Below are 16,914 nucleotides of genomic sequence, written 5' to 3'. Positions count from 1 at the left end.
ATGTGCACCTATGTTTATACCAGCACAATTTGTAATTGCTAAGATGTGGAAGCAACCCAAATGTCCATCCACTGAGGATTGGATAAGAAAATTGTTGTACTTTTACATAATGGAATATTACTCAAATATAAAGGAAGATAAATTCGAGGCTTTTATAGGTAAATGGTCACAACTAGAGACCACAGTCATTAGTGAAATAAATCAGACATACATGTGCAAGCACCACATTGTTTCACTAGCATAAATCCTGAAAGAGTTAATTTAAACTAGGAGGTATGATTGACATTTTTAAATGATAGGAAAACACTCAAGGGTAAAGTGCAATTGGGAAAAAATTGCCCATTTAGTATGATTTTGGCTGTTGGTTTGTTATATATGGCTTTGGTCAGGTTGAGGTAAAGACTATCTAGTCCCTTTTTCTGTGGAGTTTCTATCATAAATTCATATTGCACTTTGTCAAAAGATATTTCTGCATCTATTGAGATGATCATGTGGTATTTGTGATTGGTTCTATTGATATGGTGTATAACATTTATAGATTTGCAAATATTGAACCAAGCTTGCATTCTTGGAATTAATCCAACTTGGTATTGATGTATGATTTTCTTGATGATTTGCTGCATTCTATTTGCTAGTATTTTATTGAGTATCTTTGCATCTATATTCATTAGGGAGATTGGTCTGTAGTTCTTTCTTGGTTGGGTCTTTCTCTGGTTTTAGTATCAGTCTGATGCTTGCCTCCAGAAATGAGTGATGGAGAATTGCTTCCTTTTCAATTTCATTGAATTGTTGGAGGAGTGTTGGTATTAAATCTTCTCTGAATTTCTTGTAAAATTCTGCTGTGAATCCAGCATGGCCTGGGATTTTCTTTGTCAGTAAGTTTTTAATCACGTTTTCAATCTCAGTAATTGATATTGGGTTGTTCAGGATTTTTTTATCTTCTTTACTAAACGTTGGTATTTCATATATATCTAGGAATCTGTACATTTCTTCTGAGTTCTATGCTGTGAGAGTAAAGATTTTCAAGTAGGTATTTATGATCTGAGTTTCTGTGGAATCTGTAATGTCACCCTTTTCATTCCTTATTGCATGAACTTTAGTTTTTTCCTTTCTCTTTTTTATAAGGCTGGCTAGGGGTTTAGCAATTTTATTTATTCTTTTAATGAACCAACTCTTCTATTCATTTATTTTTTGGAGGATTTTCCTCATCTCAACTGCATTAATTTCTCCCGTAATCTCTATAATCTCCTCACTTCTTTCGACTTTAGGCTTGACTTGTGGTTTTTGCTTTCTAAAAGTTTGCGGTGCAGCATTAGGCTATTCATTTACTCTCTTTCTGTTTGTTTATGTGTGAGTTCATTGCTATCAATTTCTCTCTGAGGACTGCTTTCATTGCATCCTACAGATTCTAGTAAGCTGTACTTTTTTTCATTTATTTGAAGGCATTTTTTAATTTGTTCTTTAATTTCTTCTGTGATCCATTGGTTGTTCAGGAGGTTGTTGTTTAATTTCCAATATTCATGGAGTTTTTGGAGTTCCTTTTGTCAGTAATTTCCAATTTCATTGCACTATGGTCAGATAATATGCATGGAATAATTTCAATTCTTTTGCATTTAGGTAGGTATGCTCTGTGGGATAGAATGTGGTCTATTTTAGAGAAAGACCCATGTGCAGCTGAGAAAAATGTATATTCTGAGGTTGTTGGGTGGAACACTCCGTATATATCTACTAAGTCCATTTGTTTGAAGATTTGGTTCAGATCTGTTATTTCTTTGAAGAGTTTTTGTTCAGTAGACCTATCTCTTTGTGTCAAAGGGGTGTTGAGGTCCCCTATTGCAATAGGGTTTTTAATTACATGGGTTTTCATGTCTGTGAAGATTTGTCTTATATAGTGTGGTACTCTACTATTTCGGGCATACATGCTTATGATTGTTATCTCATCCTCTTGCAGTTTTCCCCTAACAGGTATGAAGTGACCTTCCTTATCACTTTTGATTGTGCTCGGTTTGAAGTTTACATTGTCTGTAAACATAATAGCTATACCTGCTTTCTTCTGGGTTCCTGTTGCCTGGAGGATTGTTTTCCATCCTTTGACTTTCTATGGATTTTCTTTTGAGTAAAATATGTTTCCTGTATAGAGCATATTGTTGGATTTTGGTTCTTAATCCACTCTACCAGTCTGTTTCTTTTGACTAGTGAATTGAGACCATTTACATTTATAATTATAACTGATATGTGTTGATTTATCATTGTCATGTTTTTTACTTTCATTGGTTTCCTCTTATTTGTACCTGTTTAATTGCTTGCTCTTCTTGACGGTTCCTTTCAACTGTTGTTCTTGAAATTGCAGTCAGATTTTTCTCTGCCTAGAATATTTTTCAGTACTCTTTGCAATGCTGGTTTGGCACTCATAAAGTTCTTCAATTGTACTTTGTCATGGACATATTTTATTTCTCCATTGAATTTGAGGGATAGTTTGTCAGGGTACATCAGTCTTGGTTGGAAGCTCTTTTTTCTCAGGCCCTGCAATACTTCACTCCAAGCTCTTCTAGAATGGAAGGATTGTGTTGAGAAGTCTGTCGTGTTTTTGATAGACTTTCCTTTATAGTTGATCTTTTTCTTTTCTCTAGCAGCTTTTAAGATTCTGTTCTTTTCATGGAGATTGGGGAACTTGACTGTTATTTGTCTGGGTGTAATTTTATTTTGGTTATGGTTAGTTGGAGTTTATAGGCCTCTTTTATCTGTATATCAGGTTCTGTTTCCATACTTGGGAAATTTTCTGCTCTTATTTCTGCAAATATTCTTTTTATGTTGTTTGTGTTGCCTCCTGCTGTTTCATTGACTCCTAGTAATTGTACATTATTTCTGTTTACCTCATCTTGCAGCTGTTGAATTGATTTTTCTTGGTTCCTTTTTGATTTTAAGAGATCATTTTGTCTCTAGCTGCCATGCTGTCTTCTAAATTTTAAATTGTATCTTCGGCTTCATTCAAGCGGTTTTGGCATCTTTCAATGGAAGCTTTGATTTCCTGGATATTTCTTTGAATTTGGTTCATGCATTTCTGTTCATTTGTATATTTTTCATTTAGCATTTCCAATCATAAGCTCTGTTCTTCTATTTTTTAAAATATATTTCTTCTTTAAATGTGCTGAGCAGTTCTTTTATTATTATTGTCATTCCATTTTTTTGCCTTAGAGATTATTTCTAATCTGATCTCTTCTAAGGCCTGTTGGAGTTGTTTTTTTACTTCCTTTGCAATCATTTCAGCAATTTCAGGAGTGTGTTTACCAAGATCTCCTACGTCAGTGTCTCCTGGACTTGTTCTGAAAGGGCTGCAGTTCTGAGGTTGTGTTTCAGTCTTTCATCTTGTCATGTTTGATGTTGGTGGTAGAGCATTCAGTGTCTTTCCTCCCTGTCAGCTCAGCAAAGGTCACTAACCTTCCTAATTTTCCTGGTGGTCAAACTTTCCTCTCAGTGACCACTGAGGTGTCCTGCTTAGTCTGCATTCTTCCAGCAGTTGGTGAAGTTTACATAGGTTTTCCAGACCTCAGATGGCAACCATGATGCTGTCAGGTTACAGACAATTTAATCCAGTATCCCCTGACAGTTCAGGGCAAGAGTACGAATCAGAACTGGTCTGCACTGGTGGTGTGATCACAGACCACTTGTTCCTGTGACTCCAGGGAGTTCAGGGCAAAGGTAGAGCCCGGACCCAGACAGCAGTGTCTGCAGTTTATGGACTGACTTTTTCTGTGTCTATAGGCCTCTCACCACAAGCACAGGAGCCAGAGGTGGGCTGTACTGGAAGTGATCACAGAGTGCCTATTTCTGCATGCCTGGCCCAGGCTTGAATAGCAGTTTCAGCAGTTCATGGACTGCCTGCTCTTGGGCTTCACATGTCCCTGGGCATGCACAAGGGTGTCCCTATGCAAACTCCAGTGTTAGTGGGTTTGTGGGTCCCTTGAGACAGTCTTCTGTGTAACCCAAGTGCACAGAGGGCAGAGACAAAGACTTCAATGGCAGCAGCGATCTGGGTTGATGCTTGTTCTGTTCCTGGGAAGTTGATGGGGAGCTACCTAGTTCTCATGGCTTTCAACTGTGACTCATGGTGTGAGCAGATCATGGGCCTCCTGTTTCTGTGTCTGCCTGCCAGCTGAGGCATGCACAGGAGGCAGCCTTGGGCTCTGCTGGTGGTGATCAAGGACTGGCAGTTTCTGCATGCCTGCCCAAATGCAAACCCTGGAATTCAGATGTGAATCGCTGTTTCAGTAGTTTTTTGGACCACCTGCTCTGGGGCTTCATATGTCCCTGGGCACACGCAAAGGTGCCCCATGCAAACCCCAGTGCTATTGGGTTCATGGGATTCTTGAAAATGTCTCCTGTGTGCCCCAGGTGCACAGAGGGTGGAGACATACACTGCAATGGCCCATTCCATGTTTTTAAATAATCACTAGTTTTCAAATAAAAGTTTAGTAAGAGGACAAGTAGGCATTCAGGAAAATTTTTTTAAATGTTTATCATGGAGCAATAGCACATTATTCTCAATAAGATGAGTAAACCTTGTTAGAATCACTTATGCAACTTTTTCAGAATACATGTCTGCAAACACAGGAATTTGCCCACCTCCCCTTTCTCTTTCACCTATAGGCTCCATGAGCATATTAGGTAGTCAGGGATGACATGTAATTAATATAGTTATATAGACAAAAGCATTCCCGGTGATTCTGACCCTGTTAAGTCTTTCCCAAACTCTGGTGCACATTATAATCACCTGGAGGAACATTTAAAATGCTCTTTATACCAAACTGTACCCTGTACCACTTAATCAGAATGTTCTAAGGTAGAATTCAGGATCATTTTCAGGCTCCTAGAGTGATTCCAGTGTGCAGGAATGTTTGGGAATCAGTACTTAATAAGAACAGAGAAGAATTGCTTCTGACTATTTGGTAGGACTCTGGGCAAGCCTGGGTCCTCTTATCTGTAATAATGGGCTGTCAAATGAAATTTCAAGTAAGACTTTGCACATTTTCTCATTGTATGATGTCAGCCTACAATTAAACTCAATTTGGAGATAAAACTCTTTGAAACACTATAGATATGTTTGTATTTGATGCCTATAAGACTAGACTGTTTCAAATTTAAAATAAGACCTAGATTTCTTTGAAAATCGAGAATTGCTTTCCTTTGTTGGTGTTAAACATCATTTTAGCCAGTGAGTGCAAGTAGAAGCATACAACTCACCTAAGGGAACCCCTTTGTTCCCTAATATACAGTATATCTGCATAATTTAGAAATACACCAATATATTATCTGAACAGTTGTGTCTGCTGTTAATATTTACACTAAATTGGAAATATTGGCCATGAACATACTATGTATTCTGTATTATTGTCATCACTGAATAGGTCAGGATGGCTAAAGGTATGATAAGTTTCATGGGCACATCTACTTAGTCATGAGTTTTCTAATCTTGGAAAAATGATTTATTTTATTTGGTATAGAGCACTTTTATTATTTACTTTTATAGAAATAATGAAAAAATGAGGTGAATCATGAAGTAAATAAACAGAAAGAAATATATAGCCTTCCATCTTTTGAAAATGATGGTGTGGTTTAAACTTAAGCATGTGGACAAATATGTAGAACTTTCCCAGAGTGTGGATTTTTATGGGTAAAAAGTAAATGATAGGGAAATATGTAATAATGTATGATCAAGGAAAAGGTGTTCTAATAGCACAGTGCCTAACATTTGGACTCTATGTTTGCTAAAGGCCAAAATACTAAAACAATGGAAAGTGCTCATATGGTGCTGTTCTCAAACTGGAGGACTCTAACACTTCTGGGGCTCCCCTATCAGAAAAATTGTCTTCAGTTTCAACAAATGATAAAATCAGTCCTTACAAATAATTTTTTTTCTTCCACAGTGTAACCTTAGCAATATATTACCACATAAAGTACAGGTGAGCTTTCTTTTTTGCCTTTCTGAGACATGGTTTCACTATACAGTTCAGGCTAGCCTTAAACTAATATTCCAGTTAAATTGCACTATACTATGTATAGTATTAGGTCATATCTGTAGACATAACTTGTAATGTTCTTTTAGAAAAATATGGAAGTAAATTATTTGGTGTTTCTTGTTGTTGTAATTAAAATAGCTGAAAGTATTCTCTGGGATCTTCAAGATCTCAGAGAATATTTTCTTCTGTGGCATATACTGATATTTGCTCTTCTAGAAATTAAAATTGAGAATTTAATGTATATATGTGTTTGTTTGCGCACACGTGTGCATTTGCCCAGGGAGTTGTTAACACAGGGTTTCTCAATCTTGAAATTGTTGATATTCTGAGGCAGATAATTCTTTGTTGTGGGTTGTCCTATGCATTGTAGGATGTTTAACAGGATCACTGTTTTCTGCCTAGTAGAAAACATTAGCCCCAAAAATGTCTGCTGCTGTACAAGATCACACCTGATTTTGAACTATCCTGTTAGTATAAATACCAGAAAAATAACTTATCTTCCGTAACTCTTTTAAGTTTTTGTTTCCTTTTTGTTGGATGAAAAGTGTGTCTCTAATAGTAATTTTGCACATCTCTTCATTTGACTCAATAGGACTCAAGTAGATTCTCACATTTTCCTTGCAATTACTCTACTTTTGAAGAAATAATAAGATAGCCTAATCTAATGGAGATATATAGTTGGACAAAAGAGGATTTTTAAACATTTCAGATAATTGTGGATAGTCTCTAACATATCATTAAATGCCACAAGCATTAATTTCATGAATTAGGTATAATTAGTTTTTTTATGACATTTCAAATTGTTGCATTAATACTCATTGTTGCATATTGCACAATGAGTAGTTCCTTTAGCAGTATGTGATTTATAATATGCAGTGGTTAGTTTGGAAATACTGATTCACATTTCTTTATAACATCCAAAATGCTTTTGTTAATATCACCACCAGTCTTACCAAAACGTCTTCAAATACTGAGAAGCTGTCACAAGCTTTTCAAAGGTACAAGAAGGTACAAGCTTTTCAAAATTTTGATTTTTAACTTAGAAGCTTGAATTTTGTCATTGGCAACAAATACTTGTTCATTTTCCTTGTAGGTTCACTTGTACATTTGTGGTATTTGTAGTTTCATATAAAAGTGATTTTCTATGATAAGTAGCCTCTTCAGCTCACAACTAAATTACAAGTGCTTTTTTCAAATACAAACATACTTTACTGTGCAGAAATGCTTTATGTGAACTTTTCACTTTCAGTATATTAAAAAGAAGAGCTAACATTTTTTAACATTAATCTTCACTGCTCCATCACAGACATTGAAACAAAACAGGTTTTATTTAAAAATGCAAGTGACAGTGAAAAATAGAACAACTGCTGTTGTAATTTGGCACCACAGTCTTGATTCATGCTGAGAAATCAGCAGTTTTACTTACTGTGGAAGAAGTATTACAAGTACATTAAATTGTCAAAGAGTGGAAAAGCAAGTAATGTCTTCATGCATTGGTAAGAACAGTTTGATCTCAGGAGCCTTCTGAAAAAGAGCCTGGACAATATTCAGAGATCCACAGACCAATGTCTATGTGAGCAGAATGTATCAGTTTGATGAAAAGATTGGTCTCTTACAAAAAGGCAGCTAAATTTTTAACTAACAAAACCAAGAAATACATGATAAAATTATAAGCAAAAATGTATTTATTTATTTATTTATTGGTTTTTCTCCGGTACCGGGAACCGAACTCACGACCTTGCGCGTGCCAGGCAGGCGCTTTTGCCGCTGAGCTAAACCCCCAGCCCCTGTATTGATTTACTAGCATTGCCTGTGTGGAAGAATCATTACTTATAGTTACCTTTAGCCGATCGTCTTAGAAAAGGCTTCCCAGTACTTGATGCATTGAGTATAAGGAAGTTTTAAACCTCAAATCCAGGAGACTTTGTAAAAGGTTTTGGTGTATTGAAGGTTAGACCTCCCCCTCCATCCTCCCCTACCCCTACCAAACATTTTACAAAGCTATAAGATATTTCTGAAAAAAATTTAAATGTGCATTCTTCCTTTTAGAGATGCAAATAGATCCCTGGATATTTTTGATGAGAGACTGCATCCACTCACAGTAAGGGTCCTTCTTTTCTTTCATGTATTTGTGCTTCTTTCATGCTATTTTACTTTGACATTAGTTCCCAGAAGTAAACCCCATTTGAATTTGAATCACCTGCATTCACACCGCATGTTGCATTTAGTCTTCATAGAGAAGGAGGGTTTTTCAGGGCCATCATAGAGTAAGAACTGACTTGTAGCTTTGTTATTGAACTAAGCTGAATAAATGTACTACCCAAATGGCAGAAAGATTGTTTCTTTTTGAAAGATTATTTTTAGTATCATTCAACAATATAAATATATGCAAATAAACCCCCAAACTTGTGAAATCTCTAGGAAAAGAATTAGAAAACGTATTTATTTTTGGTACCAGCAATTGAACTCAGGACCTTGCACTTGCCAGGCAGGTGCTATGCCACTGAGCTATATCCCTGGCCCTAGAAAACTTTAAATCAGTTAAAATGAGGTAAAAATTTAAAGTCATTGCCTCAGGCATATTAGGATTTTGGCGTGCTTAACAGTCATGTGGCTGCTCTTCTATGTGCCAGTGCATCCCTGGAGGCTGTGGTTGCAGGACACTAAATATGTTTTCTGGATATTTATTATAGGAAAATATAGCATATACTTAAGAAGATTTACAATCTAAAAATGAATTTGAGAATTCTGTGGAGACAAAATGGAAAGGAATATCAGTTATCTGAGCTTGAGTACTTCTGTGTGGCCTACCAGTGGAATACATTCTGAAAGATGTGTTGATAAGTGATTCCATCTTTGTGCAAACCTCAGAGTGCACTTACATAATGAAAATGTTTGTGGTGCACTAGGTGGTAGCTTATGAAGCCACAATTATATATATGGTCATCACTGACCAAAGTGTCATTAGGGGCAGTAAAAGATCCCAGTGTTTCTAGTTGAAGACTAAAACTAAAGCTAGAGATTCCATTTGATCCAGCTCTTCCCCTTCTCAGTATCTTCTCAAAAAATTAAAAGCATCATACCACAGTGATATATGCACACCCATGTTTATAGCAGCATAATTTGTAGTAGCTAAATCTTAGAAACAGCTCAAATGCCCATCAAGCAACAAGTGGAAAAAAGGTGTGTTTCTTTTTTACAATGGAGTACTACTCAGCCATAAAAAGGATAAGCTTGAACGATTTCTAGGTAAATGGTTGCACCTAGAGACCATACTTTTAAGTGAAATAAGTCAGACAAACGTGCAAATACTGCATTCTTTCTCTGGTATAAGAAACCAAAAATGTAAATAAGGACCAAAATGTGCAATAGACATTGTGAGATGAGACGAAAATATTCAGATTGGAAGAAGAACTAGGGAGGAAGAGGGGGAAAGGAAGGAAAGGAAATTTAAAAAAGAAGGAAAACTGGAAACAAAGCTTTTATAAATAAGGAGGAAAAGAGAGTTGGAAGGGAAGGTAAGGGAATGGGAATAAAAGAATCAAGATATATCATACACGTGTACAAATTCCCTATGATGAATGCTATTATTATTTATATCTAAAACATACCAATATACTTAATTTTAAAAAAAGTAAAATAAAAAATATACCACACAATTGAAATTATTTTAAGGAACATGTGAGCTTAAGGTGAAGACTACTATATTAAGAGTACTTAAGAGTTTTCTTCAGTGGATACTTACACTGCACCTTTTCTTCTTTCAGCGAGAGAAGTTTCCATGGGAATATTTTGAGCATGATCCTGAACAGAAATGTATTTATAGATTTGTTTCTTCTATTTTTAATGCTGCATGGTTACCAGCTGAATGTGCAATAGTAACTTTGGTAAGAGGTTTCTTATTTATCAAGCATGCTTAGACATCTTGAAAACAGGATAAGGTTTTTTTTTTTTTTTTTAATTTAAACTGCAGTCCTGCAATTATCATGTGAACTTTATTAAAAGAAACCGATCAAAGGACAGTAAATTAACATACTTGAGTTCCATAATCATTATTGATTAAAATCAATCACATCACACATGTGTTTTCTTGTCACAAAACAGTTGTGATTAAAGGTAGGAGACATTTTCCCCCTCACCTCAGTACACACACACATACACACACACATACATATACACACTTAACACTTTGAACACTTACACATGCTGTGGGTGGGAAGGATAGCAACAATAAGACCATATGAGCCACAGAGACTGGTTCCATGTAGTTCAAGCTAGGTCCCAAGCTGTGTTCTGCAAGTAATTCACGGCCTTCAGTTCTCTGTTCCTTGGGTTATGGATATCAGCCCATCCCTGCTGGCCATTTGTGTCTGCTCATGACGTTGGCCAGGATGGTTGACAGTACCAGAGATTCTTAGAAAGCCCTTGTTAGCCTGCTGAGCTATTTATGTTATCTATACAGAATTCAGAAGGTATGATTTTATCATAATAAATGCTGTTTAAGTGGCTGGGATTGTTTTAGTTTATGCGTAGTGGAAAGTCATCTACATGCCCTGTAGTGAAAGAGCACTTAGATCAGTAATGAGTCTTACAGCATCTAGTGAGAGTTGGGTGAAGACAGTTGTACCTTGTGCTTGAATAGAGACCCCTCAGTGGTGCCTCCATCCCTATAGCACTACTGGTGTTTGCAGCTTCCGTAACTCTTTCACTGGCTTTACCCCTTGCAGTTTTCCTTGGTTAATCCATGTTCCTGGCTTCTCCAACCATCTGGGTTCTCCACTGCACCTTTGGCTTCACACTCATTGCTTCACACACTGCCCCCCAGGGACACATTGCCTGGTCTTCCAGGCCTTCTGAAATCTAGGTGTAAGTCTTCCTGACCCAACAACTCTTGCATTACACATGCACCTAAAATTAGCACCATATGGATGATGCAAAGGTCTGCCAGATGGAACAGTAGCCAGGCTTCTGTCTCTTCTGGTTGTTGGGGGTCAAGTGCCTATCAACCAAATCCCAAGGAACACCTTCTGTAGGCCACTGGCATTCTGGAACATTGTGCTCTGGGGCTCTCTTCTCAAAGCAAAGCCTTTCACTTTTGCAGTTTTGAAGCTGTGAATGGTAGAGTCCTGCTCCTTCTGTGATGCCATTCGGCCATCTTTTCTATTCTCTTGTTCTTTCTGAGCAGTCAAGATCTCCTCTGATCTGTTTTTGCAGTCCACACCTTTCCTGGAGTTTCCTTTCTGGCCAAACTCAAAATGTTTTAAATTATTCTGCTGGCCTATTTGCTCTTGATTCTCAGTATAAATCTGGCTAAAAGCCCCTACCAGTAACCATGCCACCACCTCATCATTGGACTGCCTTGACATTTCTGCTGTCAGATTAATTAATCCAATGCCCTAATCTCTGTCTCAGGCAAAGTTCCTGGACATGAGCAAAATACAGACAAACTTTATGCCAAGGTATAACACACCTTGTCTGGAGTCCCATAGCGAATGCAGTACTTTTTCCCTGCAGAGACCTCCTCAGCCTGGTCTTTACCAATAGGATTTCTATCAGCTTTCTGGTCTTTTGAGTTCTGAGCACAGTCTTCTATCAAGTACAACCTAAAGCATTCCAGCTCTACTTTTTAGCTTACATCTCTGATCCTTTCTACTTTCTTCCCATAAGCCTGATCATTTCTAATCTCTTCACATAAGCCATTCCTAAAGACTCCTGAGCCACTTGGGCATGTAGCATCAGAGCAAGAACCTCATTTCCCTGGTCCAAATTCTTAGTTACTTTTCTCATTGCTGAGACAAAATACTCAACACCCAAAGTTAAAGGAGACAAAATTTATTTGGTTCACATTTCACAAAGCTTCAGCCCATAATTGGCTGGCTACAAGGCAGGGAGGCATGCCAGAGGGGCATCATAAAGGAGTCACAGTTTATAGCTATGGATAAGAGGTAGCAAAACAAGCAAGAATTTACCACAGCTCTTTCTATCCCTTATATCTTATCCAGGCTACTTAGTGTGTGTAGCACTCATATCCTTAATTCGATCGCCCTTGATCCTAACATTGCACCATGAATCAATTTCAGCTTAACACACTCTAGATATAGCTACCTCTGAAAAAGCCCTACTTACAACTGCATGAAGATTTAGGGGAATATCTAAACACAGCCATAACACAGAGGTTGAGGGATTAGTAGTATTTATTCACTGCTGTTGAATCACTTTTATGCAGAAAATAGTTGGGTCTATGAGAGAGGATCATTTTCAAGATATTTGAAGGGGTAAGTTTTGGGGAATGAAAATAGTTGCATTTGGGGAACATTACCCAATTGGAACTGCTGCTCTAACAACTTTCTCTTGAAAGTGGCTCTTTTTCCTTTTGTCTTGATACAAAGAGTTCAAACAACAAAAATTATCTCCCCTCCATGTCTGTGAGTTCTGCATCTATAATTTCTACCAATAGTAGATTGAAATTTTTTGGTGAAAAAGTATGTCTTTCTTCCTTTGTCAATAATGCTTACCAATATAGTATAAATACATGTATGTGGTATTTACATTGAATTTTGTATTGTAAATTACCTAGGAATGATTTAAAATATATGGGAGAATGTACATAGATTATACGAAAATACTATACCATTTTATATGAGAGACTTGGACATTTGCAGACTTTGGCATCAGCTTTGTCCCAGGAATCAAGCTTTCACTATTCTCCAGGGGTGATTGTACATTCCTTTGCAGGGCACCCTTTAAAGTAACAACAAATTATAGCTTCCTCTGTAATCTTTAGTCAACTGTTAGTTTCACCCATTTCTTTGTAGAGTAGGTGTTTGATATATGTAAAAAGAGTATGTGAGATTGTCTCACAAAGGGCCTGGAAGTTTAGGCCTCTCAGGAATACAGATAGGCAGCTCTGTTCTTCCAACCCTAAAACCAACAAAATCAACTAAGTTGCAGATTATGTCAAGAGAGAGAACTGATTTTGATGAACAATGGGATCAACAATCACTATAAGAAGGACAATTCTATTATACAGATGGGTTCCTTATAAAGGCACTGAGTTTGGAGAAAACTTCTGTGCCTGTCATACTCCTCTGCCCAGCAGCCACTGGAAGACAATCTTGTCCACAAGTCCTCCAGCTAGTGACTCAGAAGGGTAAATACTGAGCAAAGAAGATAAAAATGTGCAGTGAGTTGGGTATTATATTTGACCATATCATATCTAAAGTCATTCTAAAACTGCCAGCTGGGTATTCCACATTGCATATTGGAGGCACTCAGTATTTATTGAACAACTTGACAGCAAGACTATGTCTGTCTAGGCCCTTCATAGGTGTGATGGTGATAATAGTGCCTCTCTTCTGGATGACCTTTGCTGAGATGTCCAGGTATTCCTGTCACCAAAATCAGACAAGAAATTTACATGGGCAGCAGAGGTGTCTAATTTCCTGCTGTAACCTAACCTCTTCCTTTAGCTGAAAAAAAAAATCTCTATAACACTCAAAAGTAAAAGGCACTTCTCTTTCTGGCCGAAACTGTTATTTACAACTGTTAAATTCTGAACAAAGTACATAAACAGAACTAAAATCACAGAACAGTACTCTACTCTTTGCAGATTTACTTAGAAAGGCTTTTATCTTATGCTGAAATGGACATCTGTCCTACTAACTGGAGAAGGATTGTCTTGGGAGCCATTCTTCTTGCCTGCAAGGCTTGGCACGATGAAGCTATATGGAATATTGACTTCTGCCAAATCCTCAAGGACATTACACTTGAGGACATGTGAGTTTGAAAGGCTTTACTGAATTTTCTAATGGCTTTTTAGTTCATTTCATCTAATAATGTATGTATTTTAAGAAATATATTTAAAGAGTACATAACACAGAAAATAGAAATAGGCATAAAACTATTACTTTTTCTTCAGCTATAGTATACAAATTCATACTGCCCATCAATAACTGGTAGGTTTTTATGGGTTATTGTAGTGATATGCTTGATGAGTTGAAATATTTTCTGGTTTTTGCCAAACATCTTATAAGCTTAGCCAAGAAAAACACACTTTTTATTTGAAAGAAACAAAAAAGAGAGATAAAAAAATCAAAATGAATCAGAATTTGAAAACAAGATGATAGGAAATTAACAATGGTTATCGTGCATATCTTTATGGCTTTTTAATACCTGCAAGTTCAAGTCCCTTTTCTAAGGGTTGTATGTTTGGCATTTGAAATAAATGTTTGAGTAATGTCTTGCTTTTAGGGCTACAACTCAGGCTGAGTTACAGCTTCAGCCTGAGTTACATATTGTATGTTTGCTTTGGTTGGTTTCTCTCAAATTCTTCAACAGAACATTTGGTCTATTTACTAAATTACAGCTTCAACCTTAGTCACATATGTTTGCTTTTCCTGATCTTTTTCATATTTTTATCTGAACATGTGTTGTTAGAATAACCAGAACATACAAGAAAAGTTACAGATCCCTGCGTCTGTCTTCTCTAGATTAGAGGAATTGCTTGTGTATAGAAATTGGTCTAATGGGCTCTGATTTTGTGCATATTGAGTGTGAACAGGCAGCTGCGTAGTTATATAGCACAGGATTGCTTCTAGCATTTCTTTTTCTACTGTACTGAACTGGCCCTTGTGTGTGTGTGTGTGTGTGTGTGTGTGTGTGTGTGTATGTGTGTATGTGTGTGTGTATACATTCTTTTCTGGTGAGGGGACACAGATACTGATCATCCTGGGGTTTTCAAGCACAGAAACAAGTGTGTGTGTATGTGTGTGTGTCCAGTGTTCTGCCGGAGGTCATATTTCAAATTGGATTTAATCTAGCCAAAACTCCTATCTTTGGTCTTCCTGCCTTCTAAAGTTTAAAATGAGTATCTTTACTGTCATGTTCACAGTTTGTCACCTTAGTCATACTAAGGTGCTCTTTGACATATCTTTTGACATAGCTCGGATGGGAGGAGGGATTTCCTTTCCCATCCAGTGTAGTTTCCCTCTCTCTCTCCCTCTCTCTGTCTCTGTCAATTTTTCATTGGATCTTTTGTTGGTGCCTCTCTAATCTGGTAATCCCTTCCGCTTATAAGTCACTGAAGATGTTTGCAAGTTCTTCAGAGCTAACAAGCAGCATAGAACACTTCTTTCATCTGCTTTCTGTAGACAAGCCACATGCGTGTGTGTGAAGTGAGTCACACAGATGCATTGATGGACTCTGAAGAAAGACCATGAACCAGCAGCAGGCAGGAATGAGTAGGCCATAACCTTGCTCCTCCCCTCAAATAGTAGTGCCTGTGTTGTATGAAATTTGAATCAACAGTAGCCAGTAGCTCAGAAGAAAAATATTTTAACACTGGAGGACCCCAGTGAGTAAACTCCAAAGTCTGAGGCACTGATTACAGAGTTTGTCTTTTTTACAGAGTGGCAAATAGAAGCTAAACTAGATAAACTTTAGCTGAAGGCCTTGTACAATGGGTATCTTGTGAGCATAGCTGTATGTAGCAAGGTTGTTTTTAGTGCATTCACAGAAGTTTCAGTTTGATGACAAATCACCTGATTTAGCTCAGTTCAGAGGCAGGGAACAGAATGGCTGCAGCTTTGTTGAACAAAATGTCTGCTGTTAGGTCAGGATTTCTGCTTTATTGGGCTACAGAAAGGACCAAATATAGCTGTACCTTATTGGAACATGAGTGTTTTCTTCCAGTTGTGCAGCCTTCATAGGTCTCAAAACAGATTTCACAGCAGTCCTAGAAGCTCTAAATGAAATTTTTTAAATATAGCCCACTTGAGTAAAATTTTTCTGTGTTTGTTTTCCTGATTCTTCCCTAGGAATGAGTTGGAAAGGTATTACTTGGACCTGCTTGAGTTTAATGTTAATGTATCTCCGAGTGTTTATGCCAAATACTACTTTGACCTTCGCTCTTTAGCAGATGACAGCGATGTGTGTTTTTTGTTTGCACCTCTCACCAAAGAAAGAGCACAGAACCTGGAGGTAAGTTTGTACTTTTACTAAGTGTGGTTTTCTGTGACCCACCAAAGCCAGCATCTGTGACTATATCATATTAAGTAGTAATTAGGCAAATGGAAAGCATTCAAATTAACACAATCAAGAGCTTACTAACCCTTTGGTGTCAATCATATTTCTCTGCTCTTTTATGGTTTGTATAAAGTTGCACACTATTTTTTAAAAGTAGATATTTCATCCTCTTTGACCATAATTCACAATATTTTAATGAAAATTTATCTGGTTATAATGCTTTTCCAACTTCTTTCTCCATAGCAACTCATGATTAATTCCTTGAGGTTGTATACCTTATGTCTACAAATGCAGCATTCCCTTAACTATATACTTCACTGTCTTTCACTCAGTTTGCAAGTTCAAGTCAGTATACAGCTATCACAGTCCAAACCCATGAGTTCATTAGTGAGATCCTTTGTATCTAATGTGAGAGTCCTATACTGAGGATGTGTGATGTGTGCTGGGTATGTTTCAAATACTGGAAGTTGGAAGGACATAGGTTGTAAATGGAAGTTATAGCTTACATAAAGCAAGATAATATAATGTGGCTTTTGATTTTTGGTGAGTGTACACCAAAATAATTCAGAGTTGAAATGGATGCATGTGTTCAAATAGCACTTTCTGTAGTGCCTTGGTAGTATTTTGGAATAATTTATGTTTCTCCCGCAACTCATGTGCATTTGAAGGAGCACATTTTAATATTTTAGTCCTTAGACCTATTCTGACCTAAAGTACAAACCTCCCTCCATGCCTCCACAGGCATTTCTTATGGTTTGTAATAAGTAATGAAGATCAGCTATAGTTGCAATAGCTGCAACAGTGTTTACTGATTATTTTGCACAGGTGTAGTTTTATCACTTTAATAAACAGTTGCAAAGATAAAAGATATTCC

The 16,914-nt window shown here is 37.1% G+C and overlaps 1 protein-coding gene across 1 annotated transcript in view; it reads left to right on the top strand.

Annotated features, from left to right (window-relative positions):
• LOC102024831 (cyclin-Y-like protein 1) overlaps window positions 1-16,914 on the top strand; it is a 75,767-nt gene that overhangs the window by 58,241 nt on the left and 612 nt on the right. The window contains exons 4-7 of the mRNA XM_005407863.1: window positions 5,925-5,960; window positions 9,785-9,904; window positions 13,627-13,793; window positions 15,833-15,995. Of these exons, the coding sequence (XP_005407920.1) occupies window positions 5,925-5,960; window positions 9,785-9,904; window positions 13,627-13,793; window positions 15,833-15,995 (486 nt within the window). The remainder of the gene's footprint in view (window positions 1-5,924; window positions 5,961-9,784; window positions 9,905-13,626; window positions 13,794-15,832; window positions 15,996-16,914) is intronic.

The sequence above is a fragment of the Chinchilla lanigera genome, unplaced genomic scaffold (genome assembly GCF_000276665.1).
Source record: "Chinchilla lanigera isolate Chin_1 unplaced genomic scaffold, ChiLan1.0 scaffold00109, whole genome shotgun sequence".
In the NCBI taxonomy this organism is placed as follows: domain Eukaryota; kingdom Metazoa; phylum Chordata; class Mammalia; order Rodentia; family Chinchillidae; genus Chinchilla; species Chinchilla lanigera.
Note: the sequence above shows the minus strand (reverse complement) of the source record. Positions and strands in the feature narration are given on the sequence as shown.